Source organism: Lepus europaeus, chromosome 6 (genome assembly GCF_033115175.1).
Source record: "Lepus europaeus isolate LE1 chromosome 6, mLepTim1.pri, whole genome shotgun sequence".
Classification (NCBI taxonomy): domain Eukaryota; kingdom Metazoa; phylum Chordata; class Mammalia; order Lagomorpha; family Leporidae; genus Lepus; species Lepus europaeus.
Window position 1 is genome coordinate 89,966,972 of NC_084832.1, and position 22,453 is coordinate 89,989,424.

The 22,453-nt window shown below is 39.9% G+C and overlaps 1 protein-coding gene across 2 annotated transcripts in view; it reads left to right on the forward strand.

The window, feature by feature from the left end:
- Positions 1 to 22,453, forward strand: part of SGCG (sarcoglycan gamma) — a 93,106-nt gene that overhangs the window by 37,153 nt on the left and 33,500 nt on the right. For both annotated transcript variants that reach the window (XM_062195409.1, XM_062195410.1), the window contains exons 3-4: positions 6,063 to 6,164; positions 17,726 to 17,813. In XM_062195409.1, the coding sequence (XP_062051393.1) occupies positions 6,063 to 6,164; positions 17,726 to 17,813 (190 nt within the window). The remainder of the gene's footprint in view (positions 1 to 6,062; positions 6,165 to 17,725; positions 17,814 to 22,453) is intronic.

Here is a 22,453-nt window from a genome sequence, read left to right on the forward strand (position 1 = left end):
TGCTGGCATTGGAGGTGGTGGCTTTACCTGCTATGCCACAATGCTAGTCCCCTAGAACAGATATTTTTTCATTAAGAAGTCAGTGATCATTTATAGGAAGCTGGGGAAATCTTAATGACATTTATAACAGACCTGTGATTGTAGAATCAATGGAAGAGGGTTCTTAACACTCAGTGGAAAAAGAATGCAGGTGTACAAATGACTATTTGCTCTCTGTGACGGCACAAGGGTCAGAGAAGGTCATTAAAATACCACTTTTGTTGTGCTGTTTTCTAAAATCTTCTGCATCTTAAAAGCTCTCACAATCTGAGAAAATGTGTTTTACTAACTGCATATGAGCACTTTAATAACATTTATCACAATAGTCTTTATTTTCTTCCTTAAAATACCTGATTTAAAACAGATGATTTTTATGCCTAGCATATTTTACTCATGGATTTTTAGATAAGTCTTACTTTCCTGCACCAAGATTCACCCTCTAAATAAAGCTTTAGTTGCTTTCGGTAGTGCAAATGTAGTATGGCATACTTAGTTCTGCAATAACCAGGACTGTATTATAAAAACGTCATTTGATGGTGACAATGATATCCATGAAAATGCCTTCATATGGTTAAGTGTCTTTATTTTTTAAATATCTTAAAAAAAACTCTCTGGTACAATTCTAAGACGTCCTCAGGACCCCCACCCATTGGAGTTAAGCCCTGTAGCCCCTCCCTTTAACTGTGGGCGGGGCTTGATTTACTTCCAGCCGATAAAAATAAGGAAAGTGATGGAACTTGGTTGCCATTGTGCCGTAGAGCACTCTTGCGATGTAATTAAGGTTCTGGGTCAGTTGACTGTGAGTTCATCGCAAGGGAGATTAGTCACAGGTGTGAGGGCCTTAGGAGAGAGACTGAGCCTTTAGTGAGAGGTTTCCTAGCCCTCCCTGGAGCTGGAGCTGCCGTGTTAGGAGAGGGTCTGGGGACCGGGGACCCGTGGCAGAGCTGGGGCCGCCTCTGGCACCCGAGAGGAACAGCTACTGCAAGCCAGCAAGAAAACAGAGACATCCGTCCCACTCAGCAAGGAACTGAATTGTGCCGACACCCACACAAGCTCCGGAGCAGACACAGTCGGGCCGACACTTTGCAGCCGTTGGAGGTCCTGGACAGAGCCCTCGGCTCGGCCTGCTCAGCGACACGGACCCTCAGAAACTGGGAGAAGAAAAGGGCATTGCTGAAGCTAGTGAGAGTTCTTCAGAAAGTTCGCGGAAACCTGTAGTATGTAAAACTACTGCATGGATTTCAAAATTTTTCAGCAGCAAGGTACTACGTATCAATTCCACTTTCCACATACTTTTTAAGAAGATCAAACCACTTGGGTGTTTTTATATTTTTGTTTATTTATTTGGGCGGCGAGAGGCAGAGAAAAAGCTCCCCGGTTGGACAACAACAGGGGCTGGGCAAGGCCAAAACTGAGAGCTGGGAACTCCATCCTGCTCTCCCCTGTGTGTGGCAGGGACACAGCCGCTTGGAGCCATCCCCTGCTGCCTCCCAAGGTGCACATGAGCAGGAAGCTGGAATCAGGGGCAGGTGTACCTAGGCAGCTTACCCACCGTGCCAAATCCCCACTGCCTTTCGTTCCAGGAACTTCTTAAAGTAATATGGCAATACAAAACTAATACAATGTCACTACATTGGCCGGCGCCACGGCTCACTAGGCTAATCCTCCGCCTGTGGCGCTGGCACTCCGGGTTCTAGTCCCGCTTGGGGCACCAGATTTTGTCCCAGTTGCTCCTCTTTCAGTCCAGCTCTCTGCTATGGCCCGGGAAGGCAGTAGAAGATGGCCCAAGTGCTTGGGCTCCTGCACCCACATGGGAGACCAGGAGGAAGCACCTGGCTCCTGACTTTGGATCAGCACAGCACGCCAGCCGTAGTGGCCATTTGGGGGGTGAACCAACGGAAGGAAGACCTTTCTCTCTGTCTCTCTCTCTCACTAACTGCCTATAAAAAAAAAAGAAAGATAGAAAGAAAAGAAAAGAAAAGAAAAATAAACAATGTCACTACATTACACAAAAACGGGCTTAATATCGCTTTTGCTGCCGAGTGACCAATCAAAAGAAAGAAAACAAAAAATCTCCCCTACCTAAATGAACTTACCTGATGATCTGTACCAAGCATCTGTCAGGCCGCAGGTAAGTCCGCTTTGCAGGTGGGTTTGCAGACACGTTTCCCAGGGTCATGGAAAGTTCAGATGCTCTGGAGAATACAGCATGAATCCTTTCCCCAGACCTCGCCTTCTTTCTTGTACTGTGTCATTCGGATGTGGATTGGGAGGTTCTGTTCCTTGTCTGGGGAAACACAAACAGAAGAAGTGAGTCTGAATGAGATCGTACACCCAAGAAGTGAGCCTCTCTTTGAAGCTGCCCATCTCATTATCCATCTCTCAGCAGCACACATGTTGAACTGGGTTGCACTTTGTAAGTTTCTTCATAAAAGAAGACATGTGAGACTTGCACTGAAGTTCTGTCCGCCTGTGTCAGTCCTTGACACAGTGTAAGAGATCAAATGGAGCCCCAGCCAAAATGTTCCGTATTTTACAAATGAGGGCTATCAGACTGGATGAAGGGTTGACAAAAAGTACCTTGTAGCAGTAATCGTATGAACAAGCAGAATGCCCACTCTTTCTGTCCTGCTTCAGGAGGGCACTGAAGGGGCCTGCGTTCATCAGCCGGCTTTGCTTCCCTGCATCACTAAGAGGCTGGCATGACACTGCCCCACACCAGGAGGACGCCTCACTCACTCGGCTTGGTGGCAGGTTTGCTCCACTCCCTGAGAATCACCCCTGCAGGTCTCCACTTCTCGTGAAACCAGTTGTGAAAAGGACACATCTCCGCCCAAGAAAGCAACCTGTGAGAAGGGAAAGCAATCAGATATTGTCTGGCTCCTAGGAAAAGGATTTTCCTTCTTGGCTGGGAACATCACACACACACACGTGATGCCTCCACCAGTCTGACGGCACCAAGACTGAGCCTGGTCCCCTCTCATCGGCTCCACCCCTGCCTCTACCTTGCCCTGCCCACAGCGGGGTCATTAGATTTTCTTTCATCTGACACAGATGCTTTAAACTGCCTGCCTCGGCTTCCCATTTGTTTTACAAACTGATGGAGAGTATGATTAAAAGAAAAATAGGGCGCGTGGCTTTTTTAACCTTGGCATTTTTCCAAGTCGTTTCTTTCTGCAAGGTATTATATTCCACCAGTGCTTTCCAGTCTGGAAACGAAATTGAAATCTTTGATGTATATGTTTCTTGTAACAGAGAAGGACTGAAGCGGAGGTCACGGACAGGAGAAATGCATACTAACCCAGTGGCGTTTTCGTTCTAAGATGACAAGAGGTTATTAGGACTGCATTTGCAGGAGAACGATAAACCTGGAGTTATTCTAGGTGCAGAGGGACCTCATTATCACTGCCGTTAGCAACCGGAGCCCTGTGATTACTGGAGTCTGAGATACAAAAAGCGCTGTAGCTATAATTTTTATCCCAGGGATATGCCTTGAGTTTTTCCTGTTATAATTTTTCTATGGGTGACTGAAGTATAGGATGGCAACCGAGAAATAAAGAAGGCCAAGGCCCACATAGGCGTTTACAAGCCACAGGTTCTCCCTGTGACAGTGATATTCATCAGCTTGAACCAGAAGTACGCTCCTATCACGTGGAGCAGTTTTACCCTCGATGTTAATGTGCTTTTTCACGTCAATGTACCCACTTCCCCTCTCCCACCAGCAATATAAAACTGTTACTGTCTTCTGGGATCATAATTGTTTTTCTGTGAATGCTAATAGAGGTGGCATCTTGAAACTATATACTAACAATCTCATTTGTTTAAAACAAAGACCTTGGCCGGCGCCGCGGCTCACTTGGCTAACCCTCTGCCTGTGGCACCGGCACCCCAGGTTCTAGTCCCGGTCGGGGAACCGGATTCTGTCCCGGATGCCCCTCTTCCAGGCCAGCTCTCTGCTATGGCCCGGGAGTGCAGTGGAGGCTGGCCCAAGTGCTTGGGCCCTGCACCCGCATGGGAGACCAGGAGGAAGCACCTGGTTCCTGGCTTCACATCTGCGCAGTGCCAGCCGTTGCAGCCATTTGGGGGGTGAACCAACGGAAGGAAGACCTTTCTCTCTGTCTCTCTCTCACTGTCTAACTCTGCCTGTCAAAAAATAAAAATAAAAAAAAAGACCAAAGCTTATATAAAGTAATGGAAAAACATTAGTTTAAGAGTCAGATTGGGTAAGAATGGTGGTTTTAATCAGGATTGTGTGCAGTCTGTGATTCTTTGATCACGCACACACGCACACACACACAAACTGTTCATGATTATTTTAATTGAATGCTTGGTTTAAACTTGGCGCAAAATTATAAAGTCCCCTAACATGTTACTCTATTTTCAGTATTGTTTAAGAAAGGATAGTAAATTCAGACATGCAATAGTAACTTAGAATCATCAGATGGTAACCTGTATTTCTGCATTTAAGCTTATTTAATGAAGTTTGATTTAGGGTATTTGTAAGTTACACCTTATATTTGAGTTTTTTAAAAAGCTGAGCAAAAAGTATTTTATTTTCAAGAATTGTATGATGACTTATTTTTGTAAAAGGTTATAAATTTATTTTATTGAAATCATAGAATATTGTGAAAAGATACCTAGGTCATCTTATGTCAATTCCCTCATTTTTTCAAATAAAAAAAAAATAACCACTGGAAAGCAGTGACAATTAGCTTTGGCAATCTGATGGTGAAATTAGCTTTGTCAGAGGCTAAGATTAGCATCAGCCTTATTTTGTTTGTTAGTTTTTTAAGATATTATTTGTTTATTTGAGAGGTAGAGTTACAGACAGAGGGAGAGAAAGAAAGAAAGGTATTTCATCCACTGGTTCACTCTCCAAATGGCTGGAGCTGGGCCATCCGAAGCCAGGAGCCAGGAGCTGCTTCCGGATCTCCCGCACAGGTGCTAGAGCCCAAGCACTTGGGCCATCTTCTCCTGCTTTCCCAGGCACATTAGCAGGGGGCTGGATCAGAAATGAAGTAGAGCAACAGGGACACAACCGGTGCCACAGGCGGATGCTTAGCACTCTGTGCCATAGAGCCTAGGCTTGTTTTCTGACAAAACTGCTAGCATTTATTTACTTGAACCTGGAAATTCAGCAGCAGATTTTCACATAAGAATTATAATCTTGAAGTTTCACTTTGATTAACTCTAAGACGGAAAAAGATTCCTGGTAGAAACAAAATGCTGCTAGTTACCCATTTCATGATGGATTTTATATTTACACTCTTGGTTTAATTTCTTAAACCTTGATTTACAATTGCATGGTTGAATTCTGTGAATTCAAACAGTAGTTAAGCTTTTTCGACTGTGAGCTTGGCCTTCAAATCATGCCATCCTCTGAATCACATGCAATAAAGGGACTCCAAGGATCTCCTTTGCCTGGGTGGAAATGGCCACGCCCATCGGCATTTAGAGCTTCCTTAGCCAGCCATTCCCTCCTTGGGAAGAGGACTACCGTGATGGGTCATGGAGAGGAGACTGTGCAGAATAATCACACATTTAATTTGGTTCTTGTGAATGCGACTTGTTGATAGAGTCCTAAGAAGTCTACAACATGGAATGTGCTTCTGTTTAGGATCACTTGTCTCTGCCCTGGAAATTCACCTGCCACTGTAGAAAATGCTTTTAAGTGTCTGCTTCATTCTCTGCACTGCTCTGCTCTCCTTTCTAAAAAATAGACAATACCCTCTAGCCTGGGGGAAGGGAGAGAAGATCAACATTCAATTTGTTGAATATAAGTGCTTCCAATACATTCAAAATGGGAGTGCAGGTGAACAATTGTTTATGTGGGTATGAAACTTAAAGAAGCTAAACAGATAAAAACAGCTGAGTCTCCCATTGGACTGGCTATCATCGAAGACCACAAAATAACAAGTTCTAGTGAGAATGTGAAGAAATTTAAATCAATACTAAGAGACGTGAAAAAGAAAGCAACAAAAAACATCTATTTTATATCTGTCTTTCTCTCTTTTTTTAAATAGACAGGAATGGGTCACTTGCATGTAACAAAAGATGGACTTCGCCTGGAAGGGGAATCGGAATTTTTATTCCCATTGTACGCCAAAGAAATACACTCCAGAGTGGTAAGAAAGTAAAAGACTTGAATAATCTGATGACATTTTTAAGTAATTGGTTCATTATCAAAATAATAGTTCAGCACAGAAATTGAATATATTTCAGAGGCTATTCTTAGGGTGTGCTCATATGCCCACATTTACAATATGCCCTTTATTAATAGCCTGAATATTAGCTTGTGAAACTTATCTCTAATTTTGCTTTTTAAAGAGACTTCACTTGTGTCATGCTTTAAATTTGGTGCCCTCGGTAATTTAGACCATAATAAACTAAAGCTTTTAAAAATAAAAATATTGACCAAAATCAATTTGAGCTGTTTTCCATCTGTGTAAGTAACTTCAATACATTTACCTCAAGACATATAAAGTTATCTGAGAAGTTTGAATTAGTTTCACAGTAATATCTTCAGCATTAATTCTACTAGTTGCAGATTATTATCCTACCTATAAGACTCTCCATCAATAGGCTCAAATCACCAACAAATGATGTGAAACTTTTAAGTGATGACTTTCACTTACCACCATAGAATTTATGAGAAGTGTAGCCAAGTACCAATGTGAGGATATCTCAAAAAATTATGGAAAAGATGAATTTAGGAAGTCGATATGTGCTTAGCAGTTAAAAAGCTTGCTCCTGCATTGGAGTTCCTGAGTTTGATTCCTGGCTCTAGCTACCGACACCAGCTTCCTGCTATTGCAGGCCTGCAGACCTCTCTCTCTCTCTCTCTTTCCCCAATAAACAAATAAGCTTGAAAATAATTTTGTTTTTGCAAAAAAAATTAAACGATTTTGAAATACATGCTGGTCTTTTCATAATATGCATTTTTCCATGAGCTTCTTGAAGAACCCTCATACAATTTAGCTCAAATAATTTTTTGCAATATCTTCTTTTTTTACTTTATATGATGCTATGAATTTTATAATAGACATAAACATTGAACTAGTTTATTGATAAATAGGACTGTCCCCCCAAAAAGTAAACATTTCATCCAACTTTAAATCACCTGTTATTTGAAGAGTACCTTCTTCATTTTCCTTCCATACTTCTGAATATGGAAGGATATTTCAGTGTCTCCTAACTTCAGGGGCTGTACATCTGATGGGGGAATTAGAAAGGGAACAAAAGTTTTGCTAGAGGGTAAAACACTCTTGGGCTAACCTAAAAATCAGAATATTCATCAAGCTCTACCTGGAGCTTACTCATAAGCACTTGCCAAGGGCGCAAGTAGTTATAGGCGCTTTTGATTACTGTTAGGAATATCTTACTGGCTACAAGAGCAGGCAGTGACCTGAAATCTCAGCTGATGTGTGCATGAACCTGATTCTGCTTAGTCAGGTCTACCACATTGGCCGTGATGGCATCTTGGTGTGTGAGATAGCCCTGCCTGACAGGAGCATGGGGAGTCTATGCACGTTTTTGTAGACAGGGAAATCAGACATGAGTAAATGATTCAGATATTAGGACTTAGTCTTCATCCCTCCAACATTGTGTTGGCTGATCTCCCCACACACTGGAAAGTAATTCGGAAAACATCAGACTGTCCTGACAACTGAAAACAGGTGGCTAGATGATAGCAAGTTTAATATTCGAGAATTAATAATAACATTCAGTTGTATCTTATCAGACTTCTTCATCTCCAGGATGCTTTGTAAAAAAAACAGAGAAAAATTATGCAAAATATCTCAGATAATCACATATTAAAGTCTCATGTATTAAAGTCTCACAATGAGGGATTAATGAGTGTGCCAATCAATGCATACAGTTATAGTAACATTGAGAATGATATGTGATAACAGAGCTTAACAGTATTTTGTAACTAATATGACTTTCCAACAATAGCAGTCCCAGAACAAAACTGTCTCGAAACTTCTGTATGCACTGATATTTTAGTTACCAGGTTCCTTTCCAAAGATGAGTTGATGTAGCAATTTTCCATAAAACTACAGAAAAGAAATTTCTTTATGACATTGCAAAATTTGACATGTAGTTCCTTTATCTGTATTCCTGGACTGAGAGAATTCTTTCTTTCTATATAAATTCAACATGGTACTCTGGCCTCCAACATCTGATTACTCAAAAAGTCAAAAAGGAATTCCTGGTTTAAAGCCGTCCAGCCTGCTCATTAACCCAAGCACATAGTCATTATCACTGATGAAACAAAAAGGTTTTACAGGTTAACTATTGCTTATCTGAAATGTTTGTAACCAGAAGTATTTCACATTTGGGGTGGTTTTTTTTTTTTTAGTTTTGGAATATTTATATTTGCATCCACATCATGAGATATCTTAGGAAAGTGACCCAAATCTAAACATGAAATTCATCTATCTTTTGTATTCATTTTATACACATAGCCCAAAGGTAATTTTATACCATGCTTTATGTACCTGTGTTTCAACTGCAGCCTATTACCTGAGGTCAAGTGTGTCATGTCAGTTCTCATACAGTTTCAGATTCGGGAGAATTTCGGATTCAGATTTTTCGATTTTGGAATGCTCAAACTGTTATTTGTAACTGTGCCCAAAAATGAAATGCAGCAGAAATCGTGGCAATAAAACTTCCCTTGAAATGAGATACAGCTATTTTTGAGAAGTTTTCATTAAAAGCACAAAAAAATTGTAAAAATAAAACCAATCATTATAGGGCAGAAATGAAAGGGAATAGATTTATTCCTGCATAAAGCAACTAATAAAGGGGAGGGAAGTACATGAAACAGTGGTTTTCAAATATTGGACAGTGGGCAGCTCAAGAGACAGTCGTCCCTGAGGAAAGACTTGCCCAGGTCACTGCCTTGAGAGAGTTTCCAGCCACATCAAGGGAGGGAAACCAAGTAGAGGCAGGTCCTCTCCCTAGAGTTGAGAGTAACTGGGAGCAAAGGCAGCTGGGGTTCCCAGGGCTCCAGAGACAGCAGAGTTCTTGCTCCCTTCACTCTTCACCCGCTGCCCCATGTCTGCAGGTGTGTGAGGAAGCACCTTGAGACTGAGGAAATAACCCCTAGAAGGGAACCAGAAGGACCCACCCCCTGGAGTTCACACAAGATTGAGATCAATTCATGTTCCCACCAGCCAGAGTGGAGACACTCCAAAGTCATGGGACAGCAGCACGAGACAGAAGGACATTGGTGCAAGAGTGGCAGAAGATCAACGGTAGAACAAATGCTGCCCTGCCTCATTCTGACAAACCATCTAGAAGTCTGCAAAGTGTCTTCCTTTTCCCAAGTGACTTACTGTGTCCCAAGCAAAGTCCAAGGAAGCTGTGTTTCAACTGTACGCACACATCAAATATGACTGCGTTAAAGAGAGGCATGAAAGATGGAAAGACAGAGAAGACCCAAGTTAGTCTAGAGATGAAAAGCATCTGTAATTAAAAAAATGTCACTGGGCAGGAATGATAGCAGGCACAGCAACAGATATTCTCCAAAATGAAGCACAGAAGAGAGGAAAAAGAAAAAGACTGGAAAAAATTAACAATGTATCAGTGACCTGAGGCCCCATGTGAAGTGGCCCTCTGTATGTCTAAGTGGAATCTCCAATGGAAAAGAGAGAGATGGGAGGGAAAATATTATTTGAAAGAAAAAAAAAAAGTATGACATTTGTCCCAAGTGTGATGAAAACTTTAAATTCACAGATCAAACATGGTCTGATGAACACCAGACCGAAGAAACAAGAATAAACAACATCAAGATGCACCATGATCAAATTGCTTAAGAGCAGAGGTGAAGGGAAATATTGAAAGCAACCATAGATAAACAGTGTGTTATATACAAAGGAACAAAGAAAAGGATGGCACTGAACTGCTAATAAGGAACAAGCCGACCAGAAGACGTCAAAGCACCAACTTCAAAATATTAAAAGAAAAATTAAACAACTCAACTAGACTTCTATACCTAGAAAAAAAGCTTTCAAAAAAATGAAGCCAAAATAAATACTTTTCTCAGACTTACTAAAACTGAAAGAAAATATCACAACAGACCAGCACTGCAAGAAATATTAAAGGGTGTGTTTCAGGCAAAGGAAATCTGATTCCAGATGAAAGTGTTCATCTTCACAAAAAAATAAAATGCCAGAAATGGTGAATATGTGGCTAAACAAAAAGGAATTTTCAAACAGTTTAGAATCTACATGACCGCTTAAAGCAGAAATAATGACAACGTATTTGGTTTATAAAAGGATGAAAATAAAACATGTCAATAGCAAAAAAGAAGACCCTGAAAGAAAATGAAAATATCATTGTAAGGTTCTTATATCATAAATGAACTGATAGGGGCCGGCTACGTGGCACAGTAGGTTAATCCTCTGCCTGTGGCGCTGGTATCCCATATGGGCACTGGTTCTAGTCCTGGCTGCTCCACTTCCAATCCAGCTCTCTGGTATGGCCTGGGAAAGCAGTAGAAGATGGCCCAAGTCCTTGTGCCCCTGCACCCGCATGGGAGACCAGGAAGAAGCACCTGGCTCCTGGCTTCAGATTGGCTCAGCTCCAGCCGTTGCGGCCATCTGGGGAGTGAACCAACAGAAGGAAGATCTTTCTCTCTGTCTCTCTCTCTCACTGTCTGTGACTCTACCTCTCAAATAAATAAATAAAATCTTTAAAAAAAATAAATGAACTGATAAAAAGGGGTCATGATAAATTAAAGATGTATAATATCAATCTGAAGTAGCCACAACTAAAAAAGTTTAGTTAGCACATCAACCAAAAAGATGAAATTTTAAATAATTAATTACACTTAATCCAAAAAGAAGCTAAAGGAAGGGGGGAATAAATAGGAAACAAATAAATAGCAAGTTGGCAGATTTAAACCAACTCATCTCAATAGTCACATGAAATCCATCACTAGATACATTCTAATTAAAAGACAATGTCTCACTGAATAAAAAAGCAAAACCCAAGTATATGCCACCTACAAGAAAGACATCCTAATTATTAAAATACAAATAGGGTTAGAGTAAAAGGAATAAAAGATGTACTATACTAACACTAATCAAAGGAAAGTTGGAGTGGCTATATAAATAACAAGGTGGATTTCAAAGCAAACAGATAAAGGTTTCAGAGCTACGGAGAAGTCATTTCAGATGGTAATGGAGTACATTGGCAACCTTTATGTATGAGTTACTAAACATTTATATACCTATATCAGAACTTCAAGATACGTGAAGTCAAAACAGATAGAAATATAAGAAAAACTGGAAATATCCACACTTACTATCAAAGATTTCAACACCATATTCCCAATAATTGGTAGAACAAACAGACATGCAATAAACCTAAATATTATCAATCAATCTGACCTAATTAACATTTGCAAAGCACTCCACTCAATAAGAACAGAACACAAATTATTATCAGATGCACAAGGAACATTTATCAATACGGATTATGTTTGGGGTCATAAAACAATATCAATATATTTAAAAGCATTTAAGTCATAAAACATGTTATCTGACCACAATAAATTTAATAGCAGTAATGATCTGAAAATTTTCCAAATATTTGGAAATTAAGTAAAATATTTATAAATAACCCATGGATCAAAGAAGAAAACAAAAGGGAAATTAAAGAGTATTTCCAACTGAATAAAATTTTAAAAATACCAGCATTTCAAATTTGAAAGACATTGCTAAAGCAGTGCTTAGAGGGAAATTTATGGACATAAGTGGCTATGTCAGAAAAGAATAAAATAAATGTCTTAAGTTTCCTCCTTGAAAAACCAGAAAAACAAGAGCAAAGTAAGAGAAAGTATGAAAGAATAGAGATCCAAAGTAAAATAGAAAATGTTAAAACAATAGAGAAAATTAATGAAACCCAAAGACAATCTTTCAGAAGAGCAGTAAACATTCATAAGCATACAATCAGATAGATGAGTTTATAAACAGAGGACACTGACTATTAAGTGCAGACACACCTATGGATCCCACCATCATTCAAAGAATGGTCAGAGAATATAATGAACATCTTCATGCCAGCTAATATAACTTTTCACATACTATATGATAGAATTCTTAAGGATGTTGCTTCATTGACTAAATTAGTCTCTACCTGTCCCATGTTAGGTTCCTTTGAAATAATTAATTATGTGTGTGTATGAAGTAGTCACAGAGGATTATTGAGAATTCTTATGGCAATTTTGATCCATACGTGGGCCCTACTGAATACATCTTATATTATTAGTGGCCTGCATGCATCTCTCCCATGGCCCCTTACGTGGACCACACACTGTTGACAAAAGACACCATGTCCTCTGCCTCTTTTATCTACTCCCTAAAGTTAAAATAGTGCTGTGTGTCACACTATGTCAAATAAATACATTCAGAATTCAAAACAAAGTGTTCTTCTTCTATGTTGCTGTCATTCTGCAAATGCTATAAATTTTTTAAAGGACATCACCAGCAGGGCCCCTGTTGTGGCACAGCAGGTTGTCGCTGCTGTGATAACAGTATCCCGTATGGGCTCTGCTTTGAGTCCTGGCTGCTCCCTGCTTAGGCCCCTGCTACCCATGTGGTTCCAAGTTCCTGGCTTCAGCCTGGCCAGTCCTGGCTGTTGCAGCCATATGGGGAGTGAACCAGCACATTGAAGATCTGTCTCTCTCTCTCTCTCTCTCTCTCTCTCTCTCTCTGTCTCTCTCCTTTCTCTGTTTCTCCCTCTCCCTTTGTAACTCTGCCTTTCAAATGATGAATACATTGTTTCTTAAAGAGAAAGGACATCACTAGCTAATTAGGAAAACGGAAACAGAAAAAATAATTCACAATGTGTAGCTCTTGATTTCCTTTTCTAAAATGGAAACAATGCTCCTGTATTTCACAGAGAAAAAATTACAATTTTTCCTTAATGTACCTCTTGATTGTTTTACTGTTTTCTTAAAATATAGATTACAGGACAAGTATAATTTAATATGAGATTTGTTAAGTAATAGAGAATATGTGTATTGTTTTCTTGTTAATGTAGATACACTGAAGTTTCTGACCTGCCAATATTTCAATTAAGAGAGCTTTACAACAAATGACAGAATATGGGGTCAGCTCTGTGGCATAGCAGGTAAAGCCTACGCCTGTAGAGCCAGCATCCCATACGGGCACTGGTTCGAGTCCCAGCTGCTCTACTTCTGATCCAGCTCCCTACCAGTGTGCCTGAGAGAGCAGCAGAACTGTGCACCCAGGTGAGAAACCTGGAAGAAACTCCTTGCTCCTGGCTTTGGATTGGCCCAGCTCTGGCTATTGCAGCCATTTAGGGAGTAAACCAGTGGATGGAAGATCTCTCTCTCTTTCTCTCTAACTCTGACTTTCAAATAAATAAATAAATCTTTAAAAAAAACAAAACAGAATATCCAGCTACTAGTGCCAGAATTTGTTTTTTTTCCAACTTTTATTTAATAAATATAAATTTCCAAAGTACAAGTTTGGCTTTTCCCCTCATAACCTCCCTCCCACCTGCAACCATCCCATCTCCCACTCTCTTTCCCATCTCATTCTTCAAGATTCATTTTCAATTATCTTTATATAGGGAAGATCAGCTTAGTATATACTAAGTAAAGATTTTAACAGACTGCACCCACACAGACACGCAAAGTATAGAGTACTATTTGAGTACTAGTTACACCGTTAATTCACATAGTACAACACATTAAGGACAGAGATCCTACATGGGGAGTAAGTGCACAGTGACTCCCGTTGTTGATTTAACAATTGACACTCTTATTTATGGCGTCAGTAATCACCCGAGGCTCTTGTCATGAGCTGCCAAGGCTATGGAAGCCTCTTCAGTTCACAAACTCCGATCTTATTTAGACAAGGCCATATTCAAAGTGAAAGTTCTCTCCTCCCTTCAAAGAAAGGTACGCCCTTTGATGAGTGCCATAATTTGATACAGGTTGAGCATCCCTAGCCCAAGAATCCAAACTCCAAAACTTTTTGAACATCAACATGAACCACAAATGGGAAATTCAACACCACAAAACTTAGCTTCTGGCACAAAATTATTAAAGTATTGTTCAAGGAAACTTCAAAAAGTTCATGGAAAATGTGCATGAAAAAAACCATAAATATATTTCAGTTTTTAGTACCATTTTCCATGAATTTTTGGAGTCCCTCTTATGAAATTATCTTCAGGCTCTATGTACAAAGTGTATATGAAATATAGATGAATTTCACATCTAGACTTGGGTCCTGTCCCTAAGATGTTTCATTATGTGTATGCAAATGTTCCAAAATCCAAAATGTGCTGTAATATTACTGGTCCTAAGCATTTCAGACTAGGTGTCCTCAGACTGTGGGAACTTTTATTCTCATAAAGCAAAATGGAGTGGGCAAGTTCATCATCAACTCAGCACTCAGCTGTATCAGGCCCATGTCCTGCAGTCCTCATATCTTCCCCTTGCTGTCTCCAGATGAGCAAAGGCCAGGCATGTGGCTGGGTAATGTACAGCAAGTGCAAGTGTCCCTTTTACCAGGAAAGCAAAAAGCATGCCCAGAAACCCCAGTCCTACCCTGACAGGCCTCAGCTTACAGTTCAAGGGCCGGAATCATGTCACATGGGCACCCCTACTTGCAAGACATACTGGGAAAGCAAGCATTTAGCCGTTCCAACCTCTACAGTGCAAGGCAGAAAAGGAAACAGCTTCGGGAGTACCTATCTGATCAGACAAGCAGGGTGAATTCCAGAAGAGCTAACTTTGTCCAGGTGTGGGAGTGGATCTCACAGCTCTGCCTGAGCCCCACCTTTCCAGAAGATGATAGCAAATAACATGGAAGATGGCACCTAAAGAGCTGCCTGTGATTTATTCTCCCTGAGCTGCATTTCTTCACTTCCATACCAGGGAGAATGCTACCTACTTCATTAGGTAGACAAATGAGATGGTCAGTGCTAAAAGTGTTGTTAAAGTGCTAACTTTTATTATCCTGATAATTATTTGCTAACAATGCAAACACAAGTAAGAGAGGGAGGAGATGTACAGTTAGGCACATGCTCAATCAGACTTACCCCTAATGCTAGAGTTAGAAACGTGCCAGGGGATTCCAATTCAATATCAACAAGGTGGCATGTACCAATGCCATCTCACTAGTCAAAGTGATCATTTTCAGTTCATAATTCATCATAATGATAGGATTAAGAGTCAAAGGGATCACATAAACAAGACTAGGGTCTGCTAATACTAACTGATAGAATTAAAAAGGAGAGAACAATCCAACATGAGAAGCAGGATACACAGCAGACTCATAGAATGGCAGATGTCCTAAACAGCACTCTGGCCTCAGAATCTGCCTTTAAGGCATGCGGATCTGGCTGAAGAGCCCATGAGAGTATTTCAGGCATGGAAAGCCAAGACACTCTGGGGAAAAAAAAAAATAACCTAAATGAAACATCTCTGTGAGATTCCAGCGGAAAGAACAGGCCATCAAAGAAGGAGGTACCTTTCTCTGAAGGGAGGAGAGAACTTCCACTTGATGACCTCGTTTAAATAAGGTCAGAGTTGGTGAACTCAGAATGCTTCCATAGCCTTGGCAACTCATGACTAGAGCCTAGGGTGATTACTGACGCCATAAACAAGAGTGTCAATTTATTAAGTCAACAACAGGAGTCACTGTGCACTTACTCCTCATGTAGGATCTCTGTCCTTAATGTGTTGTACTATGTGAATTAATGGTGTAACTAGTACTCAAACAGTACTCTATACTTTGTGTTTCAGTGTGGGTGCAAACTGTTGAAATCTTTACTTAATTTATACTAAATTGATCTTCTGTATATAAAGAGAATTGAAAATGAATCTTGATGTGAATGGAATGGGAGAGAGAGTGGGAGATGGGAGGGTTGCGGGTGGGAGGGAAGTTATAGGAGGGAAAAAGCCATTGTACTCCATAAACTGTACTTTGGAAATTTATATTTATTAAATAAAAGTTAAAAAAGAAAATGTGTATTATGAAAAGAAAAGAGGCCGGCGCCGTGGCTTAACAGGCTAATCCTCCACCTTCCGGCGCCAGCACACCGGGTTCTAGTCCCAGTTGGGGCGCCGGATTCTATCCCGGTTGCCCCTCTTCCAGGCCAGCTCTCTGCTATGGCCCGGGAAGGCAGTGGAGGATGGCCCAAGTGCTTGGGCCCTGCACCCGCATGGGAGACCAGGAGAAGCATCTGGCTCCTGGCTTCGGATCAGCGAGATGCGCCGGCCGCAGCAGCCATTGGAGGGTGAACCAACGGCAAAAAGGAAGACCTCCCTCTCTGTTTCTTTCTCTCTCACTTTCCACTCTGCCTGTCAAAAAAAAATGAATCTTGATGTGAATGGGATGGGAGAGGGAGTGGGAAATGGGATGGTTGCAGGTAGGAGGAAGGTTATGGGGGGAAAAGCCACTATAATCCAAAAATTGTACTTTGGAAATTTATATTTATTAATTAAAAGTTAAAAAAAATACTTTGTGTATCTGTGTGGGCGCAAACTGTTGAAATCTTTACTTAGTATATACTAAATTGATCTTCTGTATATAAAGATAATTGAAAATGAATCTTGATATGTATGGGATAGGAGAGGGAGTGGGAGATGGGATGGTTGTGAGTGGGAAGGAGGTTATGGGGGGAAAAAACCGCTATAATCCAAAAGCTGTACTTTGGAAATTTATATTTATTAAATAAAAGTTTAAAAAGAGTGAAAAAAATAAAATAAATAAAATATAAAAAGGTCACATTGTTAAATAATAATTGCTGATAGATTCATCTGTTTCCATACAGCAAATTAGAAAAAATCTGATCTCTTATATATAGTCTTAAACTTCTTTTCCTCTGAAAAAATCACAGAATTACCCACCACTTTGGAAGAGACGTAGTTTCTACTGAGTGAGCCATAAACTTACCTGTTTCCAACAGCCAAATTACCGAGTTTTGTGTTTTAAGATTTTATTTATTTAAAATGTAGGGTGTCAGAGAGGAAGAGAATGATAGAACTTCTACCCATTTGTCCATTCCTCAAATGGGCACAATAGCCAGGTCTGGACCACCAGGTGAAAGCCAGGAGCGAGGAACTCCATCCTGGTCTCCCAAATGGGAGGCAGGGTCCCCGATACTTGGGCCATCTTCTGCCACTTTCCCAAACACGGTGCCAGAAAGCTGGATTGGAAGTGGAGCAGCCAGGGCTGGAATCAGCTCTCTGATATCAGATGCTGTCCTGGTAAGCAGCGGCTTAACCCACTCTGAATGATGTTTCCTATAGGAGAACTGACCATTCTCTGATTTATGTTTCTAAAATGTGTCATGTCCTGGGTATAACCAGAAATAGAATTTGAATTCCTTGGGAAAAAAAAAAAGAGTGTTGATTAAAATTTGTTCATTTTAGATCTTTACCTTGAGAACAGACTTGGCACGTTGTAACCAGTGCACAAAATCATAATAAGCCCATAAAGTTATAGTTTATGGAAAAGTTGATAACATTTACTCCCTTAACATAGCTCAAAATTTTTAATGGCTTTAGCAACAAATTTAATAGGCTCCCAGGGTCTGTGACTATACAGAAATTTATTTTATTGAAGTCCTAAGTTTATAAGTGATATGAACATTAAAAATAGCATCTCCTTTGCTAATTCTGTGATTTCCTTCCTAGGACTCATCTCTGCTCCTCCAGTCGACCCAGAACGTGACTGTAAATGCTCGCAACTCAGAAGGGGAGGTCACAGGCAGGTTGAAAGTGGGTGAGTCCAGCTCCACAGTGTTTGCGTGCACCTGGCCCATGAATAGGCTAATTAGATAAAGTAACTTTTCTCAAGAATTCCAAAACATTTATGAACCATTATGGTATGAATTCTCTAATTCTTATGTTATGTTGACCATAGAAAATAGCACCACAGGGTGCCATGGGAGAGTACAGGGAAAGCCCGAAATATTTTAATTAAAGTTATTAATTAAAGAATTATGAGGAGACTTAATAAAGTGCATGAATTGAATCACAAGATAAAAATTAAAACATGAGCTTTTTATTTTTTAAAGATTTATTTATTTATTTGAAAGGCAGAGCAATATAGAGAGAGAGGGAGAGGCAGAGACAGAGACAGACCTTGCATCTGCTGGTTCACTTCCCAGATGTCTGCAGCAGGCAGGTCTGGGCCAGGCAGAAGTAAGAGTCAGGAACTCCATCATGGTCTCCTACACGAGTGACCAGGATCCAAATACTTGGCCCGTCATGTGTTGCCTTCTCATGCACATTATTAGCAGGAAGCTAGATTGGAAGTGAAGCAGCCAAGACTGGAACCAGCACTCCAGTATCACAAGCAGTGACTTACCCCTCTGCACCTCAATGTGGGCCCCAAGTCCAAAGGCATTTACGTGATTTCTCATGTTATGTGGCACATTAGTGCTAGGATTAGAAATGAAGTCCTGGTTTTCTGACCCATGGTTAAGTTTCAGGATATCCGTAATAGCCACATAGAAGTGATAGTAGTCGAACCTGTCATATCAAGGAATTTTCAAAATGTTTTTCTGTATTTACAAAATTACATTATCATCAAGGTAAAGATGTATTCCCTATTAATGTCAGAGAGGAAAATACAGGCAATCCTTGTCCTGTGTGTCTCTGATAAGCACAAATTTCAGCTATCATGATTTAGTTAAATAACACCAGTCCTCCAACAATACGTTTCAGATTTCTGTTACCAGTCTGTTAACTCTGAGCACACGCATTAAAGTACAAGTTTCTCTGCTAGCTCTTTGATCCACAGCTACAACAGAGGCAGTTCATGATCAGTGATCAATCACAACACTTTATTTCTCAACATAAGCTCCATCAAGTTCAAGACACTTTTGTAAATTATGTAACCATTTAGCACATGTCTAAAGATCTAAGGGTCCTGGGAATCTGAACATATCAGTGGAGTCTTTTTATATTATTAACTGGAAGGAAAATGGGCACCCTTTTAAGACAGTTTATTTTTAAAGGTTAGGAAGCAAATGTCAAGACAGAAGGAACAAAATCAGTACTGTAAAGTGGATGCCTAAAGATTTCCCATGTGATAAAAGGCTTTAGTAGCATAACAGACCAAACAGGAGTAATAATCAATGAGTGCAAAGACCGGCTATTAGAAAATACACAGCTGAAAGAAAAAAAAGAAGAATGAAGAACCCTTTGGGAACTTTGTGACAGCATGAAAATAGTAAATATCCAAACTATCGGGGTTGAAGATGGACTTGAGAATGCCAAAAGGGTAGAAAATATTTTCACTGATGTAACAGAGAATTTCCCCAAACTAGAGAAAGATATAGGGGTCCTGGTTTGGCTGATGTCTAACTTCTCAGTAGAAATCTTACGCACCAGGAGAGAGTGGAAGGAGACTTTCACAGTAGCAAAGAGGGAAAAGAAAACCTTCCAGCCAAGAAAGTAGTCCTTTACATATGAAGGAGAAATAAACAGAAAAATGTTTATGTTTTATATTATAAACAAGCAGAAGCTGAGCAGATTCATCACCATCAGACCTGTCTTAAAAGAGATGCTAGAAGAACTCTTCAAATTGAAAGAAAGAGATACTAGTGAAGAAGGAAGTGATAGAAAACTCTCTGATAGCAGTAGCTATACAGACAAATTCTGAATGTGTTAATAGAGTACACGTAATGCATAAACCACTCACATCTTTAATGTGAATACTGAAAAACAAAGCCATTAAAAATAAGAACACATTAGTATGTTAACAGGCAGTCATTATAGAAACATGTAATATGAGACATTAAAAATTCAAAATGCGGGAAGGCAGAGAGTACAGGTGTATAGTTCTTTGTCTTTCTTTTTATTTATTTTCCTACTTTTACATTCAACTTCAAGTTGCTATTATTTGAAAATAGCTTGTTGTAATGAAAGTGCAACTTTGTAGGCCTTTGGTAATCACAAAGCAAAAATCTACAAAAATAATAAGTAATCAAAGCACACCATTAAGTAAACTCATGAAAGAGGGAGAAAGAAAGGAACAATAATAAAACTAAAAAGCAAATATAACAGCTGTAGTAAGATCTTACCTATAAATAATTATCTTACTAGTAAATGGGTTAATTTATTCAATTCAAAATATATCATTGGAATGCACATTGTAGCCCAGCAAGTTAAGCCACTGCATGTAAAGCCGGTATCCTCTAAGGGGGCTGGCTCGAGTCCTGGCTGCTCCACTTCCCATTCAGCTCCCTACTAACTGCCTGGGAAAGCAGTGGAAGATGCTCCTGGCTCCAGCCTACCCCAAATACAGCTGATGTGGCCATTTGGGGAGTTAACCAGAGAACTGAAGAGCTCGCTCACTCTATCTCTCTCTCTAACTCTGCCTGTCAAATAAATAAATCTTTTTTAAAAACATCCAGTTGCTGAATGAAGAAAAACAAAGCATAACCATATGATACTTACAAGACACTCTCTTCCCTTCTAAGGACATGGGTAGACTGGAAGTGAAGGAATGGAATAAGACAGTCCATGCAAATGCATCCCAAAGGAAAGCATGAGTATTAATACATCTGTCAAATAAAATAGACTTTAAATCAATTGCAATATAAAAAGTCAAGGAAGATCACAACCTAGTGGTCAATTGTTCAAACTAGAAAGAGGAATTTAATATCCAATATCAGAGCACCCAAATACATAAATCAAATGTTAGTCAACTTGAATTGAGATATTGACTCTACTACAATAGTAGTAGGGAGCTTGAGCTTCCCACTTTCAGAAATGGACAGATCATACAGACAGAAAAATAAATAAAGAAACAGCAGGGTTAAATCGCACCCTAGATCAACTGAATGTAATAGACATTTACAGAACATTCCATCCAACATTTGCAGTATACATATTCTTAACAGTACATGGATCATTCTTCAGGATGGATCATATGGTCATTCACAAAATAAGTCTCAACAAATTTTTAAGAATAGAAAACATACTGAGTATCTTTTCTGACCCCAATTTGTTACTAGAAATCAGTAACAAAAAAAATTTGGGAAACAACATAAACATATGGAAATTGAATGCCTTTACACCTCAACAACCAATGGGTCAAGGAAGAAATTAAGAAGATTTTAAAATTTCTTTAAAGAAATGGAAATGGAAAATGGCATACAAAACAGCAAAAACAGTACTAAGAGGGAAGTTAATTACAATCAGTGCTTACATCAAAACATCAGAAAGATCTCAAATGATTTATCACTGCACTTTAAGGAATTAGAAAAATAAGGGCAAATGAAACCCAGAGTAAGTATAAGGAAAAAAACTCTAAGTAGAAATAAGTGAAATAGAAAATAAAAATCTATACCAAAAAATGAAACAAAGAGTTTCTTGAAAAGGGTCTTAATTGAAAACATAAGCAGGTCGGTGCCGCGGCTCACTAGGCTAATCCTCCACCTGTGGCACCGACACTCCAGGTTCTAGTCTCAGTTGCTCCTCTTCCAGTCCAGCTCTCTGCTGTGGCCCGGCAGGACAGTGGAGGATGGCCCAAGTCCTTGGGCCCTGCACCTGCATGGGAGACCAGGAGGAAGCACCTGGCTCCTGATTTTGGATCAGCACAGCGCGCCGGCTGTAGCTGCCATTTAGGGGATGAACCAACAGAAGGAAGACCTTTCTCTCTGTCTCTCTCTCTCTCTCTCATAAGCAAAATGAGCTAGATGAACTAAGAACAAAACAGAAGATTTAAATAAATAATTTCAGAGGTGAAAACTGATGCTATAGAAATAAAAGAATTATTAGCCATTATTATGAACAAGTATAAACAATAATTATAACCTAGAAAAAAATGGACAAATCCCTGGTCTCATACACCTTTACCAAGTATTAACCGTGAATAAATGAAATATCTAAACAAACCAATAATGAGTAGCAACATTCTAATCACTAATAAAAAATCTCCCATCAACAAAAAGCTTGGGAACAGATGACTTCATTGCTGAATTCTACATAATGTTAAATAAAAAATAGCATAAATCTTTTTATTCTAAAAGAATAAGAGATAATTCTTCCAAATTCATTTTAGAAGGCCTGCGTTAGCTTGATACTAAAACCAAATTAGGGGATTGGCTCTGTGGCGCAGTAGGCTAAGCCTCTGCCTGTGGCACTGGCGTCCCATATGCACACTGGTTCTAGTCCTGGCTCCTCTTCTGATCCAGCTCTCTGTTTATGTCCTGGGAAAGCAGTGGAAGATGGCCCAAGGCCTTGGGTCCCTGCACCCACGTGGGAGACCTGGAAGAAGCTGCTGGCTCCTAGCTTTGGATCAGCTCAGCTCTGGCAGTTGCAGCCATTTAGGGAGTGAAACAGTAGATGGAAGACCTCTCTCTCTGTCTCTCCCTCTCTCTGTCCATAACTCTACCTCCTAAATAAATA